The sequence below is a fragment of the Tamandua tetradactyla genome, chromosome 24 (genome assembly GCF_023851605.1).
Source record: "Tamandua tetradactyla isolate mTamTet1 chromosome 24, mTamTet1.pri, whole genome shotgun sequence".
Classification (NCBI taxonomy): domain Eukaryota; kingdom Metazoa; phylum Chordata; class Mammalia; order Pilosa; family Myrmecophagidae; genus Tamandua; species Tamandua tetradactyla.
The window spans coordinates 6,872,560-6,895,445 of NC_135350.1; the positions used below are offsets into that span (position 1 = coordinate 6,872,560).

The following is a 22,886-nucleotide window of genomic DNA, read 5'->3' on the forward strand; positions in this document are numbered from 1 at the left end:
ATGTAAAAGTGTTAGATACTGAGACAATGTGCCATTATTAAAATTAGTGCTCTGTCAACACAAAATCTCAGTTTCAGCAATCCCTTTGTGTTACTGCAGCTGTGTCTTGAGTTATCAGGTCCAATATTTCTAGGAGATACAACAGTAGTGAATGGACTATATATTTTAATCTCTAATAGCAGCCTGTAATCTCTAATGGTAGACTGTCAGAATATGACACATGTTAAACACTCAAATCGCAAAGAACTGTTGTGATAGGCAACGAAGAATGGAGCTGTTTTGGTACTGGGAAATGGACACTTGACAGCACTGTTTTTCTTCACGATGCAATTCATGTATTTAAATATATAGCCTGCTGGCATGCAGATTGGATTTTGACAGCTTTGAAATTATAAAACATTTTGCTAGTAGGATAAAAAGACTAAGGCCAGCAAAACCCACATTTATACCAGTATACAAGAGAGTAGAAAAGAGGGAAAAGGGAGACAGAAGACACAAATGGTGAAATGGAGAGAATTTTGATTTCTTAGATCTTGCATAAATCGCAAAATCACTGTGAGGTTACTATCACACAATAGCGGGAGCCCCCAAATCAAATTCATTTTAGCTCCCTGGTCCACTTTCATAAAAATTTCAGTACTCTTGTTTTTAAATATCACAGAAATGTATGTATGTTTTTTGGCAGTTATGGTGTTCTAAAAGGGAATTTTTTTCTAGCTTGATTCATTTAATACTAGCTGGAGAATGATTATATCCTGTATAGAAGTTCTTTATAAAAAGGTAAAAAAAAAAAAAAAAAGACAAAAGAGAATTTCAAATCATGAAAAGACAGTTGATCAAAATTATAATACTTATATAACTCAAGTTGGAACAAATTTCAAAACTGATAAAAGCATTACCTCTCTCAAGATATTTACACAAGTATAACAAATCCATCCCTGTCTCTGTTTTCACAGGATGGGGAAGGAAGGGAAGTGGGAAAGAAAAAAAAAAAGATATTTAGACAAATGTATTTTCAATTGGTACCATATCACTGTGGAATATTAGAGAACTATTAATGGGAAAGACAGGATTATACAATGTTTAAGTCTCATCTGTGCTATGTTGAACAGTGCTTCCCACAAGGTATATGATTCCGTAAGAATATCTCTTAGCCAGAACTCACTTCAGTTAATAGCACAATTATAAAAATGGTTAAATTTAGGGTTCTCTGTCGATGTAGTATAGTTCCATGAACTTTTCTTTAAATCTTCATTCTGTCACCATATATAAAATCTAACATTTCCTCTTTTAATCACATTCAGATGCACATTATGATTTCCCCTTTAACCCACTGGTCGTTTAAGAGTATGTTGCTTAATTTCCACCTATCTGCGAATTTTCCATTTTTCCCTCTGTTATTGATTTCTAGTTCATTCCGTTGTAATCAAGGAATATACATTGTAGTATTTCAATATTTTTCAATGTATTAAGTCTTGTTTTATGATCTAAAATATAGTCTATCCTGGAAATGATCCATGTGCACCTTAGAAAGTGTACTCTGCTTTTATGGAGTAAAGTGTTCTATAAATGTGTGTTTGGTCTACTTGGATTAGAGTATCATTCAAATCTTTTTCATCCTTATTGTTCTAAATTCCATATGTTCTGTCTATTGAGAGTGATATATTAAGGTCTGGTGCTATTAATGTAGAACCATCAATTTCTTCCCTCCAATCTCCCAGTATTTGCTTCATAAATTTTGGGCTTCTGCTGTTAAGTGCATATGTATTTATAATTGTTTCCTCTTTCTGTTTAATTGCCCCCTTTATCCATATTTAATGACCATCTTTGTTCCTCACAACAGTTTTTGACTTAAAGTCTATTATACTCAATAGTAGTGCAGCCACTCCAGCTCTCTCTTTTTGTTCCTAGTTGTATGGTATTTTTTTTCCAACCTTCCACCCTCAACCTACTTGTATCTTTGACTTTCAAGATGTCTCTTGTAGACAGCAGTTGCTAGAGTCATCCTTTTTATATGCATTTTGCCAGTGTCTGCCTTTTGGCTAGAGAGTTTGATCCACCTCCACTGAAAGTCACCACCGGTAACGCAGGTCAGATCGAGTTACTTCTCATTGCTCTTGGGTACAGTTTTCACCTACTTCCTTGTGGTAACGTGGGGTTGAAACTGAACATTCTAAATACATAATAATCATATTGGTTTGACACTAAATTCACTTTAATAGCATGCACAGATAACTTTCTTGTGCCCCTTTATCCCCCAACTGTTTTTTGTTACTTTCTATCACTTATACCTTTGCACATTCTATGTCCAAAAACAGTTATCATTCAGTTTTATGCATTTGCATTTTAACACCTTGGTCTAGTTTGCTAGCTGCCAGAATGCAATATACCAGAAAATGAATGGCTTTCAAAAAGGGGAAGGTGCAACTTAATAGTTTTTAAAAATATCCCAATTAAAGCAAGTCTATAGAAATGTCCAATCTAAGGCATCCAGGAAAAGATATTTTGATTCAAGAGGGTCGAGAAGTTCAGGGTTTCTCTCTCAAGTGTAAAGACACATGGCAAACGTGATCAGGGTCTCTTTCTCAGCTGAAAAGGCACCTGGCAAACATGGCATCATCTGCCAGCTTCCTCTCCAGCTCCCCAGGAGGCATTTTCCTTCTACATCTCCAAAAGTCACTGGCTGGTGGACTCTCTGCTTCAGGGTTCTGTGGTATTCTGCTCTCTCAGAATCTCATGGCTTTCTCTCTTGTCATTCTCTAGCTTTTTCCAAAGTGCTTCTCCTTTTAAATGATTACAGTAAAACCAATCAAGACCCACCTGGAATGGGTGGAGACATGTCTCTACCTAATCAGTTTTAAAACCCACACTGATTGAGTCACATCTCCCTGGAGATAAGATAATTAAAGTTTCAAACATACAGTACGGAGTAGGGATTAGAAGAAATGGCTGCCTTTATAACATGGGATTAAGAGTAAAACACAACTTTTCTAAGGTTCATAAATCATTTTGAACCAACACACACCTGTAGGTAGTAAAAAGTGGAGTTACATGCCAAAAAGTACACTACAATAATATTGGCATTTATAATTATTCAAATGGTAACATTTACTTTAGGTCTTTATTTCTTTGTGCCATTTTGAAACATTGTCTAGTGTCCTATCATTTCAGTTTACAGAACACCCTTCAGCAATTCTTGTAGTGAAAGTCTAGTGATGACGCTCCTTCAGCTTTTGTTTAGCTGAGAATGTCTTAATCTCTCCCTCATTTTTGAAAGAAAGCCTTACTGGATATAAAATTATTGGATGGAAGTTACTTTCTTTCAGCATTTTAAGTATTTAAATCCACTGCATTCTTGCCTCCCTGTTCTCTGATGAGAAATTGGCACTCAGTCTAACTGGGGCTCCTTTGTATGCAAAACATTGCTTTTATTTTGCAACTTTCAGAATTCTCCTTGTCCTCTGCATTCAATATGTGATCAGTATATTATGGGGTGTATTTTTCTTCATGTTGACCCTGTTTGGTGTTCTCTGGGCTTTTTTAATGTGTGCATATTCATGTGTTTTACTAATTAGAGAAATTCCCTATTATTTAGGGAAGTTCATTATTTATTTGACTATTTCTTCTGCTCCTTTCTCTTGTTCTCCCCCTTCCAGCACTCTCATAATGTGAATATTGGTATGCTTGATGATATTCCAGAGGTGTCTCAGGATATTTTAAGTTTTATTATTATTATTTTTTTCTTTCTGCTCCTCAGCCTGACTCATTTCAAGTGTCTTGTCTTCAAATTCACTGATTCTTTCTTCTGCCACCTCCAATTTGCTTGTGAAACCCTCTTGGAATTTTTTATTTTAGCTATTGTGGTCTTCAACTCGAGGAGTTCTGTTTGTTTCCATCTTTAAAATTTCCATCTCTTTACTAAGACTCTTGTATTTCTCACCTGTTGCTTTCCTGATACCATTTAGTTCTTTCTCTGCACTTTTGTTCATCTCCTTGAACATTTTTAAGATTTTTTAAGGCTTTGCTTGATATGTGCATATTCACGTATTCTTCAGTGGTTATTTCTCGATTTTTTTCTCCTCTTCCTTTGGATGGGCCATTATTTCCTGTTTCTTTGTTTGTCTTCTACTCTTTTGTTGCATACTATGCATTGTAATATTTAAAAATTTTGACTCTGGGAATTATTCCCTGATATGCATTTTCCTTGATTCTGTAAGCAACTGATGATAAAACAGATTTTCTTGTGCTTCAGCCTCCTATTAGGAAAGTCTGCCCAAGGCAAATGCAGTGTGCTGAATTTTCCCTGTCTTTCTGAGCCTCTGTTTTTGTCCTGGGCTTTTGCTTGTTAGTTGTTTTAGAGTTCCTTGATAGCAAGAGTTGAGTTGTCCCCTCTGTTTCCCAGGGAACAAACCTAGCTCTTCCAGGTATTTGAAGCCAGCAGGCCTTTGTGGTAGACTGTCCAACTCTACACACTTTTTTACACCCCTTTCCTTGTCTAAGCTGCTTTTGCCTGCAGCAAAATTATGGGATGAGGGCCATGCCTGAGAGGATTTTCCCAAGTCAGTTTTTACCAACCAAAACATGATCATGAACTCACAAGGCAACATAGACCAGTATAAAGTGCCCATGGTAGAGGACCAGAAAAGGCACAAAGAGCTTCTCCAAAACTCTCCAAAGCTGAGCTTTCTTGACCTGCCCAGTAAATGCAGCCCTTCAGCTAACTGTCTCGAACAGCCCTGAAAAAGTGCAGCATCTTTAAGTCTACACCTCTGCTGTAGCCCTGTCTGTGGAGTATTTAAACAATGGCTGCTGCAGCCTATGTCTGGGCAGGTTGAATCAATGGCTGCCACCACATTTGTCCAGGATGCATCCAAACAATAGCTTCACTTAGAGCAGAGCCCAAAAATCCAAAGTTGTTCATCATAAGCCACGAGCAATGATCAGCTGTACCCAAACCTGTTCTTGGGAAATAAGATTTTATATCCCTTTCTGTCACCAGAAACCTAGCCAGGGGCTGCTATGTGTGGGGGATGGGAACTGTTGGACACCAGTAGCTGCATGCAGAGAAAGCTGTTTTACTGTTCTTTGTCATGTTTCCCTTTAGTTCATCCCTGGTTGCTGTACAGTGCTGTGCTGGTTTGAAAGGAAGTATGCCCCCTAAGAAATGCCATGTTTTAATATAAATCCCATTTCATAAAGGTAGAATAATCTCTATTCAATACTGTATGTTTGAAACTGTAATGAGACCATCTCCCTAGGTGATGTGATTTAGTCAAGAATGGTTGTTAAACTGAATTAAGGGATGACATGTCTCCACCCACTTGGGTGGGTCTTGATTAGTTTCTGAAGTCCTATAAAAGAGGAAATATTTTGGAGAATGAGAGATTCAAAGAGAGCAGAGAATGCTGCAGCACCACGAGCAGAGAGTCCACCAGCCAGAGACCTTTGGAGATGAAGAAGGAAAATGCCTCCCAGGGAGCTTCATGAAACCAGCAGCCAGGAGACAAAACTAGCAGATGATGCCAAATCTGCCATGTGCCCTTCCAGCCAAGAGAGGAACCCTGACCGTGTTCACCATGTGCCTTTCCAGATGAGAGAGAAACCCAGAACTTCATCAGCTTTCTTGAACCAAGGTATCTTTCCATGGATGCCTTTGATTAGACATTTCTATAGACTTGTTTTAATTGGGACATTTTCTCGGCCTTAGAACTGTAAACTAGCAACTCATTAAATTCTCCCTTTTAAAAAGCCATTCCATTTCTGGTATATTGCATTCTGGCAGCTAGCAAACTAGAACAAGTGCCCAGAGTACGCTTGCCTCCAGAGTTTCATAATAATTGTTTCAGATAGTTCCTACCCATTTAATAGTTGTTTTGTTGAAGGAGTTCAAGATGTCCCACCTCCACCACCTTCACATAAACTTCTCATTTCTTTATGTAGAAACGGGTTTCTGAACAATGCTATTTTTCTTCTGCATGGGGATCTTCTTTTAACATTTTGTTTAGGAAAGTTGGCAGGTGATAAATTCCCTCCTTTTTTGTCTGAGAATGTCTTTATTTCTTCTTCACTTTTGAAGCACAGTTTTGTTAGATATAAAATTCTAGGTTAGTGTTTTTTATCTTTCAATACTTTAAATATTTTCTTCCACTCTTCTTGTTTGCATGTTTTCCAATGAAAAATCCACTACATTTCTAAACCCATGCATATAGATAGGTAAATTATGTAAATTATGATTTTTTTTTAAGCTTCTTTCAAGATTTTTTTCTTTGGGTTTCTATCGTTTGAAGATGATATGCCTGAGTGTGGCATTTTGGGTATTTATCTTGTTTGGTGTTCTCTGAAATGCCTGAATTTATGGTATGATGTCTGTCACCATTTTTTTTTCTTTCTTCTTTTTTCTGTACAGCTAAGAAAAGTTTAATGCAAATGAAAATACACCTCAAAGGGACAAACAGGCATTCCCCAAGAGAAGAGAAGCACTCTGAGGATGGGATTCCTACATTATGGGGACTGGGAGGGGCCCTCCCCTCTCTGGTTCTGCTAATAAGGAATTTATGAGCTACACTTTTCATTGTTTCTTTTCTGGTGTCAGCCTAGCAAGGACTAGAACATGCACACAACAAAAATAATTTTTTGTTATGGATTTTAGGATTACTTCTCCTTCCCTCCTTCCCTCTCTATTTCGTGGCCCTCTCATAGAATTCCATTTCTTAATCTTAAGGGCACTGAAGGAAGGAGATCAGTTTTCTGTAACTGCTTTCTGCAAACAGAGGGGGCATTATTTTTGCCCCTAATGGCAGTGGAATTCCCTGGCTATCATATCTAACAGTTCTTTGGGGAGGGTATAGGGTTTCTGCAACTTTCTTATTCTGGTGCTCCCCTTTGATTGTCTGCTGATGTCTTATAACAGTGTCCAATCTCTACCATAACTAGTGCTTTTACTGTTGAGGTGCAGTGTTCTCAGAGAGAGAAAGAGAAAGAGAAAGAAACGTGAAAGCCCACGAAGCTGAGGAAAGCTACATTGGTTAGCCCCATTAAACAGAAAAAGATGGCACTTATCCTGGGTGACAGAAAACTTGAGTAAATCAAATAGGAATCCTTGGGACTGGGTGGGTAGTTGAGTGGCTTGATATCTAAGGATCATTAGTTTTGAAGGACTATGCCAGCTAATGAATTTACCTGGGACTATAGAAGGACTAAGGTGGAAGCTTTTCATTTGATGCTAATGATTTAGCTCAAGGGAGACATTTTTGTGGATCCAGTCTGCCTGTGGCTAGTCTTAGAGCTCCAGTAGCACAACTCCTCCAATCCTGATGGCAGCTAAGACTGGGATTGGGAACAAGTCTGCTCCTCAACTCTTATTTGGAATAACAGGTTGGGAAACTGGATATGAAAAAGGCTCATTTCTACTCCTAAACTTGAGTCCTGGGACCACATATACTAAAGTGCATGCCCTTGACCACCATGGGCGTATGTTAAAATAGGTCTTACACCTTCAAATGAAGAATATTCCCTGATTGGGTTCTAAAGAAACAGCGAGTGTTAGGTTGCCTTTTGTTCCCGAAGATGCGCAGCTAGTTTCTGATATGGCCAGTTGGAGTTTACCAGAATATTCCCTTCAGGTTTATACCTGAAGAAGGGAGATAAGTTCTGTAGAGTTAAAAAAAGGTTTGGGTAATTGTCAATGCTTTGCAATGCTCGTAGGTAGAAACATTATTACATGCGTTTTAAAAGTATAAGTGTTCTTTAAATACAGCCACCCTGCATCCATAAAATGAATACTTTAAATATTATAAAAATACATTTTAGAAGACTGAAAATATGACTTATTTAGAGTGAAAATATGACTTATTTAGGAGTGATTTCAATCTACGTCTAGCAGTCATTAGTAAGAACTCCCTTGTCTCACTGTTCTTCCATTGCATTCGTTTGGAAAATTGAATTCTAGAAAAATGCATCTGCTCCCTCCAAACCTACATTGGGCTGCTAATTGATGCAATGCTGGAGAACATCACACACACAGATTAGGGGCTACATAAATGTTTATGGGCTTTTCAGGACCCTGAGAGCAGCCACAGCATGCTTGTGGACTTCTTTACAGTTCTCTACAGAAGCTGTTTTAAAACTTTTTTATTTCTCTGAACCTTTTGTTTTAATCATCCTTCCTTTGTTTCTTCTTAGGTGAAATTGCTCCAGCTTCAATCGACTTATCTAAGCCAGAAACTGAACTTCATCATCAGTTCTTTCTTTTTTATATCTTGATATTAAATCAAATACAAATCCTTAGAGATTCAATATCCTTAACATGTCTTGAATCTGATCCTCTATTTTCCATTGTCACTGTTCAGGCCATCATCACCTCTCAATCACATGCTTATAAATGCTTCCCAAATGACTCCCAATCTCTTGTCAGCCTACCCCCTTCTTCTTCAGGTAGCCAGGTTACTGTTCCTAAAATGCACGTTTCACTACAAGATGTGAGTATTCCTTCCATACTAAAAATTCTTCAATGCTTCCCTTTTACTCTTAGGACCCCTTAAAAATTTAAAAGATCTATATGAAGTAGTTTTTCCTTTCCTTTGGTACTTTTTCTCCTTTCATGGACCCCGTTGCACAACTTTTATATTCTGGTTGCACTCTCTCACCAACTGCCTTTCACATTTACAGCCCCTCTAACAAATAACCTCAGCCCCATATCACACTCCCTACTACAACTCATTCTCTCATCTGAATTGTCCCTACTCATCTGTCAGGTCTCAGCTTTCATGCCACTTCCTTCAGAAAGCTTTCCACACCTTTTAAATCAATGTCTCCAACACCCCACAGGCCTGTGTGACATCCTGGAGGAGTCAGATTTCCATTTCCTATTGTCTTACAATCTGCTGTTCTCTTTACTCTATCCCCTTTGACTCCAGGCTCCTCCAGGCACAATGTATAACTTATTCGCTGTTACAGTACCTGTAACAGTAATAAGCTTCCAGGTACTTAGTAGGCATTTAAGCAATATTTGTCAATTGGCTGGTTTGTCAATAAAGAAAGATGACATGTTTTTCACCTAAAACTGTTGGACTCCATTTGAGGCCATTAGTTAAACTTACGCTGATCTCTAATGAACATGTTTTCTCTACCCAGCGTTTGAACTGCCCATGATTCTTCCTGGGGTTATGAATTTATACGTCGATGACTTTTATGTGGCATCATTTCTGGATGGCTGAAAAAAAATTGATCTCTTGAAAAGAGAGTTATGCTAAATAGTTCAGATGGAAAGCAACGTCTGTTGACTTCCATTCTGTAAAACTGGAGAGATCTTTGTTTAAAAGCAGGGTATTCTTGAAGGCAATTACTGTGACATCTAAAACCTTAGTTCTGACTTGCCTGCTAAAGAAAAACAAAAACAGAAATATGTGTAATAATGATATGGTTGTAAGATGTGCTGTCTTTTAATGACTTAAACCTCTAGTAACGTGCAAGAAAAATGGAGACTAAAACTCCTGATCACTGAAATATAGCAGGAGCCTTCTGTTCCCTGTTAGAACAGCTGCCCTATTTACTGCTGCTTTGACGAAGTCGCTGCCCAACTTCTTTATGCAGGAAGATCAGTGTTTACACTCTAGTGGGTTGTAAATCAAAACAATTCTGATTTGTTAATAATTCACTAACCAAATATTATGACTGAAAAACTAGGACACTGGTAAATAATCAGATGTGGGATGGACCATCTGTTGCATTTAGTTTGATAATGGAAATGGAAAACACAAATAAAAATGTAATTTAGCCATTCATTGTATCATGTGAAATGCCAGCTGTTTTCAGGGTTTTAAGATAGTGCTTTGCTTTTCCATTCACGTCTTGAGAATTTCAGGCATAATTGGAAAGCAATTAAGTTATTCCATGTTTTCTCCTGAAAAAGAAGTGTTTTGTTACTAAGGATTTGTTTGTTCACTTAATAAATATTTGTTTCACACCTAGTAGGTAATGGGTTTCTAAACACTGAGCATACAAAAATAGACAATTGCGGTAACAGCCCTGTCTTCATGGAGCTTACATTCTAACATGGGGCTAAGGGTACAGGCAATAAATAACTTAAAGTACATGATGTCAGATATATACGCTCTTAAGAGCAAAGTGATAAGGAGAAGACTGAGGAGTACTTTTGGTTTTAGGGTCCGCAGGAGGTGAGGAAACATGAGACATCAGCCTATGGCATTAGCCCCGGGTAGTGTCTTCTCAAATCTACTTACTGCACTTTTTGAAATGAAATAAAGGATTCCATCTAACAATCTCCTCTTTTATTGATTTTTTAATTGCAGCTGTTGGTGGTGATTCTGATGGATGAAATCTACAGTTGTAAAGAAACACCATGAAGGCTACAAAAGAGCTTCATATATTAGGGATCAAACTTAGTCATTTTCACCCTGGTGCATAAGTAGCCATTATTTTCTGGTTTAACTAAAAATTATGTTAATAAGACATGGTATATGCAGTTGATTTTGGTGGAACAAAGAGCCACTGACTTTGTTAATAAAAGATATCTCTGAGATAGATTCCAAACAATTCAAAATTAGATTTGATACATTAAATATTCTAAAGTTACTCTAATTGAATATGCAAAGCAATGATACTTTTTATACATACACACATATACATACATAGGCCTTCTGATTTTAAATTTCATGTTTGTAGTGCCTTATTAAATATAAACCAAACCAGTGTGAATTATAACAGCAACTCATAGCCATTTTAATGTGTTTTCAAACTTATGCTAAATGCATAGACTCCCTAGGTAACATTTTGATCACTAACTCTTTTGATTTTTTAATTGTTCAGTTACTATAATTCTCTTTATTAAACCTGCTCCATATTGGAAGCCAACGTTTTAGTCTTCTAACCCTAGGAAGGCCTTCCTTTAGTAGTCAAAGGTAGCGGGGTGTCAAAACATCAACTAGGACTATTGATTAAGTATAAATGCCTGTGATAATGCACATCTCATATGAAACCACACTGAAAGTCACATGGAACAAGAAGAAACCTTCTACTCAGGGTAGAAACATGAGTAGAAAGATCAAAACATGGAGTTTTTTTCCAAGTGGAGACTTAAAGACATGAACTAATCCAGTCTTAGCTGTGCTTTTTTCCTGTGTATCTGATCAACAGATGGTGGGCTATGTTTGATTTTGGAGAGTTTCTTTGCTTCTCTCCCTTTTTTTCCTTCTTTCCTTTCCTTTTTCTCAATTACTTTCTCTTCCTCTTCTTCTTAGCTTTCGCTTTTTTATTTATTTCTCCTTTTCTGAGAGTGAGACTCAGAGGAACACATCTTGAAAGGTCTGTGTAAATAAATTAAACATGTTTCTTTAAGATCAAAAAATTGCATCTACTTTCTATTTCTATAACATACATATCTTAGTAGAAATGTGTCATTTTTGTCCCATCGTGGAAAATCTGCATCTGTTTCTAATGCTGCAGAAGTAAAATCTTTCCAAAGGAAATAATAGTTTCACACTACAGTATTTAATACCCTGGAGTGCCTAGAGTCAACAATCAGCTGGAGTGTACATGTGTAGCTAGATATAAATTTGCAATATAAACTTTTATTTAATTTCAAAAAAAAGTAAAAACGTGCACAGGAAATTTTGCACTGGGCCAATTCTAAGAAAAATCCGTAATAAAATGTTGTTCGTTTCATCCCAACATTGTTAAAAATACAATCAAGTAATTAAAACAATAGGAGAGGAAGCAGAAAAATAGGAGAAGGAAGTTTAATGAACTTGTCACCAAAGTCTCTGGCAGAGCCAAAATATAGGAAAGAGCATAATTCTGGCTTCATATGCCCTGACTTGAGCACTAGCTTTGCTGGGACTCTGGTGTAATTTCAGACAGGCCATTTGAACCCCTTGCTGCTCATCTCCTTGTCTGTAAAAGAGGATGTTTTCTTGATACCTAATTGAGCAACACAATACCAGTAAACCTTCAATCAACTTGTATTGTTATATAAATAAGCATTATGATTCAAAAAAACATAATGGCATATGAAAAGATCATATCCTTAACCAACCATTCCAGTAAATGTTTTCATTTTTGAAACACAAAAATTGTTTACCCAAAGAGTGGATCCAAGCCACTGGTTGTCTTTAGATTGACTGGTAGATTAATATAATGGTATTATGTTTGGGCAAGTTTTACATGTATGTTAGCTGAGAACATACATGTAAACATAACTTATTAGTTGTTCAGGACTGAAGAAGTATTACTTGGGGTGCCTATAATAAGGGAAATTATATTTGTTACTGAACAACACATATGACGTGTGTGTGTCAATCGATTAGTACATTAGCATTCAAACTGGTAATGTTCAGGATAATTTGTCTCTTAGAATTTTGTGTGTGGTTGCAGTCTATATTCAGAACAAAATTAAGAGACAAAATGCCTTTTATAAGGAAAAAAATGAGTTCAATGCCAAAGTTTGGAAGATGGGCCATCGGGGATGCCTTCCCCTATAATCCATCTATCTTCACATTTTATGAGAACTAAAAGCTTAATCAATAATTTAACAAGCTAATGGATATATTTTTAAACACAATGCACTCATTCTGAAAAGGGGCACGCTGGCAGGGCCACGGAGACAGAAATGGAAACTGATTGCTGATACTTAATGTTTATCTTAAAAGGTATTGTCTATCGCATAAATACAGAGCAAGCTTCTTCAAAATGAGGCACATTTCTTTCTCTGCAAAATTATTGTTTCTTTCTATATTTGCATGTTTTTTTCCCTACAAACTATGTATCTGCTACTCTGCAAATGACTTGATTTTAAAGGCACTCTAGGGCATGGAACTAATATTTCAATATTTAATGTGTACTTTGAGGTAAAGTGTATGCTCTAAAAGTGATTTTAAACTCCAATTTAATACTGAATTTTATATTCTGTTTTTTTTTTAACTTTTGAAGTTAAAAAAAGTTAAAGGTCAATAAAAATTGAGCTTGTTATAATTATTTTCTTTGTGGTTGCCATGGAGTTTAGATTTCACGCTAAATTTTGAATGATTTCAAGCTTACAGGACAGTTGCAAAAATCTGAACCCCATGCAGAGAGTACCAACATATACCCCAAAAGACTAGATTTACCAATTTTAACTTTGACACCTTTGCTGTGTCATTTGTCTATCTATTACCTCTATCTACCTATCTACCTATCTATCTATCTATCTATCTATCTATCTATCTATCTATCTATCTATCTATCATATATCCAATCATCTACCTGTCTATCTATATCTATTTTCTGAACATTTATGAGTGGGTGGCAATTCTAATAATCTTTGAACACACAAAACTTCCATGTACATTTCCTATGGCCAAGGATATTCATTTATATAACCTCCTTAAATGCAGTAATCACATTCAGAAAAATTGACAATCATAAATTTTCCATTATATAATACATTTCTTTTATTACATCTCAATAACATCTTTTTGAGCCTTTTTCCCCCATCTTAGATCCCATCCAGTATCATGTATGACATTTAATTGTCATCACTTTAGTTTATCTTTCATTTTTTTAATTGTGGAAAAATATATATGACAGCAATCTTCCCATCTCAACACCTCTCAAGCATAGCATACAGTGGGACTAATCATATTCACTTATCGCAGAATTGTCCCCACCATTTATTCCTAGAAATTTCATTCACACCAAAACAAAAATCCTAGCCTCGTTTTGCTTTAACTCCCCATTGTCCTTACCCCTCCATCCATTAGCCTGTATTCTACTTCCTGTATCTATGAGTTTGCATATTCTTTATTATTATCTTTGTGGTTGCCATGGGGCTTAGATTTCATGCTAAATTTATAATAATCTCATTTGCTTTGATGTCAGTTTAACCTCAATAGCATACAATATAAACTATACTTCTATACCTTCTATCCCCCAACGTTATCTATCCAAAACCACTATTTATCATTGCATTTTATACATTTGCCTTTTCGATCTGTAGGAAGTAAAAAATAGAGTAACAAAACAAAAATACAATACTACTAAATATATATATATATATATTACTACCGGTATTTAGATTTACCCCTGTCATCATCTTTACTGGAGTTGTTTATTTCTTCATGTGGGAATTGTCTAGTGTCCTTTCCTTTCAACTTGCAGAACTCCCTCTAGGAAACCTTATAGGGCCAGTCTTGAGGTGATGAAGTTCCTTAGCTTTTGTTTATCTGGGAATGCCTTCATCTTTCCCTCATTTTTGAAAGACAGTTTGGCAGAATTTTTAGTCAGCAAATGTTTGCTTTCAGTACTTTAAATATGTCTTTCCATGGTTTTGTTGCTTCCATGGTTTCCAATGAGAAATTGGCACTAAATCTTACAGGGGCTCCCTGGATATGACGCATTGCTTTTCCCTTGTGGTTTTCAAATTTTTTCTTTACCTTAGTCATTCATCAGGCTGGGTTGTAGCATGGCGCATCGTGAGTCTACTCACAGTATTTGGAGTTCAATGATATTTTTGGATGTGTGTAGTTTTGCTTATTGCTAAATTGAGGAAGTTTTCAGCCATTATTTCTTTGAATGTTCCTCTCTCTTTTTGTTCTCCTTCTGAGACTCCCACATTGCAGAGATTGGCATACTTGATGGTGTCCCATGGGTTCCTCATGCTCTGTTCACTTTTCTTCATTCTTTCCTCCTTCTGCTCCTCAGACTAGAAGATTTCAATTGGCTTATCTTTGAGTTCACTGGTTCTTTCTTCCACTAGCTCCATTCTGCTGTTGAACCCCTGCAGGGGAATTTTTTAAATCTGTTACTGTAGAGGGCAGGCCATCATGGTTCAGCAGGCAGAATTCTCACCTGCCATGTCGGGGTCCCAAGTTCAATTCCTCATGCCTGCCCATGCCAAAAAAAAAGTCTGTTACTCTAGACTTCAGATCTGTAGATCTGTTTATTTCCTTTTGATGATTTCACGCTTTCTATTGTTATTATTTTTGTGTTCATCTATTGCATTCCTGATATCCATTAGCTCGTTGCCAATATTTTCCTGTAGTTCTTTCAGCATATTTAGTGTTAGCATATTGAGGGTTTATCATTTTTGTAAATTCTTTGTCTGGAATGTTCCCAGGCTGATCATCATCATTATTCATTCCTAATGCTTTAAACTTCTTTGCCTGGGCTATTACTTTGTAATCTTTCATTGAAACCTTGACTTCTTGATATTTTAATGTATTAGTGCTGGAATTTATGATCTAAGGCATCTGTTCTTTAAACTTGTACCAAGCTAGTGTTATGATAGAACTTTCCTTGAACAGCAGAAACCAACAATAAAAAAATAAAACACAAAAGAAGTAATAAACAAACAAACATACCTTTTCCATTATTTGCAGGATAATAATCTGTATAAGTGCTCTCCTTCGCAGCTTATTCTTATAATAAATTTAGAGAATAGCCCCAGGGCAAAGAATAGGGTTTTTCTCTCTCTAGACCTTTCTCCACATTTGGCTTGCTTTCAGCATGCATGTGTGGCCTTAGGAATTCTCTCATTTACACATTTCAAAATGTACCCTCTTACTTAGGAAAATCGTTTCCTCCCAGTCCCGGGAACTGTACTGCATAGCTTACAGCCAACAGTCCCTGGCCCTAGGTAGCTACAACTTAACTGCTCTCCCACACAATTCTGTAGTAGAGCTCTATGAGCTGCCTTCTATATGCAGGGAAGCTCTGGGACAGCAAGTCCTTCAGGCCTCCACCACCAGGTTGGGCCAGACATACCTACTCCCAGTTAGGGTTACTCCCAAGAGGGTTACTCTGCTCCCTCTGCAACCAGGACAAGGATTTGCACTGGTTGAAGGGAGTGGCTCTGCACTGAGCTGGTGAAGGGTGAGGGAGGGCTTGCAAGGGCACCACAAGATCCTACTACTTTTAACTAGCCTTCTTCTTGACTGAGAGTTAGATCTGTTACTGTAGTTAATTGTTTTTGGAGGCATTGAGAAAGATGCTTCTGCCATGCTGATTCTTCAAAGATTCTGTTGGGGGAGGGAGCCCTGACTTTTCTTGTTCTACCATCTTGGTCAGGGCAAGGTGATGCATGTACATGTAATTGATATTAACAACTAGTTAGTTTATAATCAAATTACATTTGCCATACAAATAGGAAAAGCAAGGAAACTATCTGGGACTGGTGGTCAAAATATTATAAATGAACCAAGAGAAGGCTTGATACTTTGCTTTAAGGATAAAATGAGACCTCTTTTAAATTTTCTTTTCCCCTTCTGCCTCTCTTCCATATTTTGGAACTAGCAACTTCATTTCACAAAAGTGAAATGTTATCAAAAATATTTAATTGTGTACCTTGAGGTAAAGATGCAACAGAATAACCACTTGCCTATGTTTATATAATACTATCCTATTTTGCACTATAACAGGGCTTATGTCCACATTTAAGGATTTCCCATCGAGTTCAGTTATTCTCATCCAATTCATTCTAATCAAAATTTATATACTACTATACATAAAACCTCCTTTTTCCTTTAACTATATATGTGCCATTAATAGATTTTATTCCCAGGCTGTGATCTTACCAAATTTGAGTTTTGTATAATGGGTCTGGTATTTGCACTACCAAAAAAATATTTTATCTTTCTAATGAGAAATTAGATTATGAGTGTACCTAAAAGCTTGGTCTTATATTTTTATAAGGGATAAAATGAAGAATTTAGACTTATTTTCTGTTTATTTATAACAGAATTGAGGGCACTGCTGTTAAGGAAGGGACATATGTCCCTTCCACCAAAGACAGGACAAAGGCAGTTGCAGAAGTTTTCTGGATGATAAACCAAGCACCATGGCCTCTGTGACCCTTCTGGCAGGCCTGTTACACGGGGTCTACTGCTACCAGCACTTGACATCTTATTCTTAGTCTCATCCATTGAACAAGATGTCCTTGCCTGTCTTTGTCATATGAAAGCAGAAGCTTTGCCTGTCTGAATCAATGCATAGCTCTGAGCTGCAATATTTCAAGGTACAGCAAGTTGCGTCTATAAACAATTTTCACCAATGTAGCACAGCCAGACCTTTTCTAGATGATACTTTGGGGAATGTGGCGCAAGAATATTTTTACTAGATACATAAGAAAATAGCAATCAATCAGTAAATAAAGGACAGGATAAGCAGAACATACACTGTCAGGTAAAAAATGATAGCTATAAATTGTAAGTCTGCAAAAAATTATTTGCTACTATGTCATACTAAATATCCTTTGATTGCCTTTATTTATACCTCAAACCAATCTATTCTTAATTTGTTCTACTCTCCATATACTCTCTGAAATAGTTTAATAGAAAAACAAGCCATTTGTCCATAAATACTAAAACTAAAATGCATTGTCTGCACAATAGGTGCTTTTAACAAGCCATATATGCATAGTTAAGCTGTGCTTGCAAAATTTTTTTTTCTTGAAGTGCAGTCAATTGACCATGTGCCAGCATTAATTTGTTTTTAACCAGTAAGGTATGCATACATGCTCCTCCATACAACAACTATAAACATTGTGACCAGGGTGGGTTTTTTTTTTTTGGTTTGTTTGTTGTTTTTTTTTCATTCTCAGCAAACAGAAATTTAAATGCATCAGCACACGTCAGCTTAGAACCACACAGCATCTCCAAAATCTGCTTTCTTCCCAAGGCAGACTTTCCATTTTCCCTGAATTAAATTGTATACTTTCTTCATAAAATAAGGAAATTCTAGATAAATAACCTTGAACTAGTCTGCAAATTTTTTTAAAGTATTATGTTACTACTCTAAAGAAATTATAATATACATCTGCCCATGATATAGAAATAAGCTTTCCAATGCTGTCAACATAGTTGTTTGATTTATAATTTTGCCAGACTTTAGAGGTTCACAAGTGCCTTATAATTCCATCTTAAAAACAACATTAGAGGACATGTGTTAGATTTCTAGAACATTCTTATATTCTTCAGGCATTCAGCCTGCAGCCTGGTGTTTCATAATAATTTCAATCCTGGGATAATATAATTATCCTGAAACACAGTACTTCCACGGTCTTATTTCTTAATTACAATAGCGACATGAGATAAATGTGTCCTTATTGGGATCAAATGCGTATTATTTTGTGGTGATTATAAAGAAATTCCCAAGACAATAATTGCAAATATATGGTCCTCAACCACTAATAATATATTATGTTCTAGAAGCTCTCTAATTAAGTCCTGGCAAGAGGGCCCTGCCTTTTTGAGATAAAAGAGCTTAAGGAGAGATTGGCCAATGCAAAAACCAGTGACATATACACCTTTAGCTTGTTCATATTATTCATGTGAATCTTAAACTAGAGCTTTATATCAACTAATATTTGCAGGATTTAATTTAAATTTCTATCTAAACAAGCTGTGCAAAAATGTTCTCTCTTATGGTCTTTCTCTTTTTTGACCTTTAGAATAAGGCTTTTAAGACTTTTTATATACCACAGGGGGAAAATGGACTGAAAATATGAGAGGAGTCATATTGCCTTCGAGGATAAATTTGCAAGTTTATCAGTAATATTTTTATCAAATACTATAATTCTTGGCTTAAAAGTTTTATTTGAGGTTCTAAAACAATTTATCTACATCATTCTGATTTGAAAGAATAAAGGAAAACTTTAAGTGCCAAGACAATACTTAACAGAGATTTTCTACTTTCTTCTGTAGAAAGATGCCTTTTTCTTTTCTTTTCTCAAAAGGGAAAAAAATGATAAATGTTAAACTCAATACATAAAAATGTTTGGTGCAGTTGGCAGGTCAATCCCATGTTGGACTTTGGAATCAGACAGCATGAGTTTGAAATTCCTACTGTGCCACTGACTATATCTGGGGGTTGGACATATTGCTTTACTACCCTGTCACTCAGTTTTTTCATCTGTAAAAGGGGACGATAACAGTATCCACCTCATAAGATTGTTATGAGGATTTAGTCATTTCATATATGTAAAGGGCTTAGCATCTTGCCTAGCACGTAGTAGGGCTATATAATTTTCGGTATTATTTTAAGGTTCTTAAAGGCAATAAGCCAAGATTTCACCCTCTCCTCTCTACCTGCTCCCATAGGTAGAAGTGTCTTTGACAATCTTCCCAGCTTTTTCCCAGAAAATCCTTTTTTGTATTCTACTATAACATGTACAAAGAGTATATTTTCCAAAGCAAAAAGTGTGGCATTCAACAATGAATTAGATGTCTCTAACTTACCCTGTCAAAATTATTTTTAAAATTCTGGTCCAAGATACTGCTTCTATTATTTTTAAGGTAAAAGGTATCCTCTTGGGGCATTTACATTTGTCCAGTGGCACAGTAGGTCTTGGGACAAAAGTTATCCCATTCAACCTTTACTTCACTGCTGACATTATAACCATGTTGCAATGAAAATTATATCGGAATGGTTACAAGACCGATTTTATTTTCCAAATAGCATGACTAAGCAAACATACTGGAAATGTACACTCTTAAGAGTCAATGAGCATCATGCAAAACATTAGCCCCTATATTTCACTTTTCTTCTATATACTCACCCCTATATTTTGTTTTTCTTTTTAATTTCACATATTATATTTACTGTAATGTGATTATTCATAAATTATATTACCCTTGTTTCTACAAAGTAGATAATAAAGTGCTTAATTACAATACTTGGGTTGCTCTGAAATATTTATCAATCTAAATGTGACTTTATGATACGAATTTTTGAAATAAAGGTTAAAATAATATGAAGCTGAAGAACAAGCAAAATGTACTTTTTGGTAAAAAAAATGACATGCTTCTTTTATATGTGTTGTATAAATAATCTCTACAATTTGGATAAAGATTATGCAGTTTCTCCTTTGTTTAGCTATAATATACCATGGATTGTCTATTAGATTTATGTCTGTAATCACATTCAAATTTTTGATGTCATTTTAAGAGAAATCAACCTAGATTTCACTTTTCCCTAATCTTTGGTCCTCAAAAGAACAGCATTTAAATTCCATAGATTCAATATTGAGGTATCGATATGAAATATTGCCAAAGGATTCATGAATATAGGAGAGATATTGGCTAGATGCAATTTATTTTCTTACAAACATTAACCATTTCTTTATTGCATAAAAACATTCATAGACACATAAAAATATTTTCCTGAGTCTGATTCCATTTCAACTTGGACATACATCTGCACCAGACTCAGCAAACTCATCGGGTCAGTATCTAGAATGTAGGTTACCACAGATTGTGTTGGGAGAAAGGAATGAGGAGTTAACTTTTAAATTATACAGAGATTCCATTTGAGTTGACTCTAACATTTTTGTAATAGATGGTGGTGAACGGAGCACAGCATCACGAATTTAATTAACAGCGCGGAATTATATATTTGAATGTGGTTTCAAAGGGGAAATTCTAGGTTGTATATGTGCTACTAGCATAAAAGTAGACTCAACAACATAAGACTGTAAAACACAAACAGTGGACATTATCGTAAAACCATGGCCTATAGTTAATAATACAATTAAATAAATTTTTTTTCATGAACTGTAATAGTACATACCATAGTAGCAACATGTTAATAATAGAAGGTATATAGGAAGTCTGTGTTTTATGCATGCTTTTCCTGTAAACCTATAACTTTTCTAACAAAAAAATAGAAGAAGATCTGAACAATTGCTCAATTTTTGAACTGGTTTAATTCTGGTCTTTCCCAAGCCTGGCAGTTACAAACTTGATGGGGTTGATTCCACCGGGGGGGAAACAACTGACATTGCTAATTTCAATTTCAATATTAATAGATCTTAATGGATAAATCAAACATATGGCTTTCCACCTAATTTCTTGTGAAATTTCAAGGTTAGGTAAGGCACTGACTAGAACTTGCTTTGCCGCTTTTGAGCTTACATATATGACATTCTATGGTCATTTTAATTTATCTTTCAGATCAGCATTTTCATGACCCATTTGTCAAACTATGGGAACGACCGCCTAGGGTTATATACCTTTGTGAACCTGGCCAACTTCGTGCAGAGCTGGACCAACCTGCGACTGCAAACTCTGCCTCCTGTCCAGCTGGCCCACAAGTACTTTGAACTCTTTCCTGAGCAAAAAGATCCGTTGTGGCAGGTAACATAGAACATTCTTCCTTGGAAGGAAAGAAAGAATCTAGCAATTTTAGAGTGCTTCGTTGGTGTAAGCGCTCTGTTGGAGATAATGAAACCTGTATTTCTCACAAACTTCTCTTTTATCCAAAAGTTTCATTCTGCTCTTCAATAACATTTTATGGATTAAGTGTTTGAGTCTATTATTTGACTGGTTTTGAGAGTTGGAAATTTTTTCATTGGGGAATGTTGTTTTATTGTTAATGTCTTCCCAGAGATAAACATTTTAACTTGCATTTAATGTAAGCATCAACTAGCAGTAAAATAATTGGGCACTGGGCAATTAGGGAGACAGAACACTCAAAGTCACCATAATTTAAGATTCTCTATCGAGTCACTGATACGTATCTGTATAGCACAGATGGCGCATATAAAAAAAGGAAAAACAATTTTGATCTAATAGTCAATGTAGATTTAGTCTATCCTTAATAAGTCATCCATTTTTCTTCACTGATCTATCACTGGGATTAGAACTACTGAGAGAAGAAAGAATTGCCATTTTAGGGTTGCTTTCAGAAATAATTCGACTTCATACGGGGGCCATCATCCTGGGTGCATCAAATGTAGGCTCTCTGCTCCTTAGCAGTTATCTAGGAAAGTGCTGCCTCCCACTTTCTTGGGCCTGTATGCATCAGATTACATCGACCCACCCAATCAATAAACTGGCTGCAGAGAGCAGATCAGATGGTCCCCCGCTAAGCAATCGGTAGAGAAATAGCATCATCGTTAATGAGAAGTCTACTGTATGGCATATATTATACAGGCTTTTCTCCCTCCCTCAAGAATATTTGTTTCTCTTTTATTCCATAAATAGTGTTGCATATCACTATGTGTCTATACAGTCAAGCAGTCATTCAACACATGTTTATTGAACACTTGCTATGTATTAATCAAGGTCCAAGCCGCTCTAAGGAATGCAAAGAAAATAAAATACAATATTTCCTCTCAAATCTAGTGGAGGGTTTTTTTTTCTAAAAAACCTAGTAAAATCTATCCAGTGCTTCAAAATTCAGTTTTAAACTGGCTACCACAGTAAATTATACCTTATACTAATAATTTACTCAGCAGCCCTTAGCTGTTTGTGATTACATTGAACTATACATTCTAATTATTTTACCCTTACCAATAAGTTGCCTGACAATTTGCATGTTTGACATATAATTATAAGGGTAGACACACAGATACATAGATAGAGACATTACTATGAGTGTGTAGAGTCACACCACAATGATGCTGAATTTCGTAGAAGCAACTCATTGTGTAAGATAAACAGTAGTTATTAAAGAATGTTCATATTATATTATAAAACTAATTGCTAATGAATCAATTCTTTTGTCATGCCTATTAATTTCTGAGCTGTTTATAATGTATAATAATGTAAATTGACAAAATAGCAGGCAGTTTTGGTTTGTTAATGCTACTGGAATGCAATAAACCAGAGATGGAACAACTTTTATAAAGGGAATGTATTAAGTTTCAAGTTTACAGTTCTAAGGCCATAAAATCATCCAAACTAAGGTATCTAGAGAACGATACCTTAATTACAGAGAAGGCTGATGTCTATCACATGGGAAGGCACATGGCTGGCATCTGCTGGTCCTTGTTCCTGGTTCATTGCTTCCAGCTTCTGATGCCAGTGGTTTCCTCTCTAAGCTTCTGTGGGCCTTCACTTAGCTACTCTGGATGCAACTCTGATTCTGGCTTGCTTAGCATCTCATGGGCAGCACAT

General features: G+C 36.1%; 1 protein-coding gene across 1 annotated transcript in view; it reads left to right on the forward strand.

Annotated features, from left to right (window-relative positions):
* Positions 1–22,886, forward strand: part of LOC143668424 (bifunctional heparan sulfate N-deacetylase/N-sulfotransferase 4) — a 304,009-nt gene that overhangs the window by 235,493 nt on the left and 45,630 nt on the right. Inside the window, exon 7 of the mRNA XM_077143213.1 lies at positions 20,940–21,122. Within this exon, the coding sequence (XP_076999328.1) occupies positions 20,940–21,122 (183 nt within the window). The remainder of the gene's footprint in view (positions 1–20,939; positions 21,123–22,886) is intronic.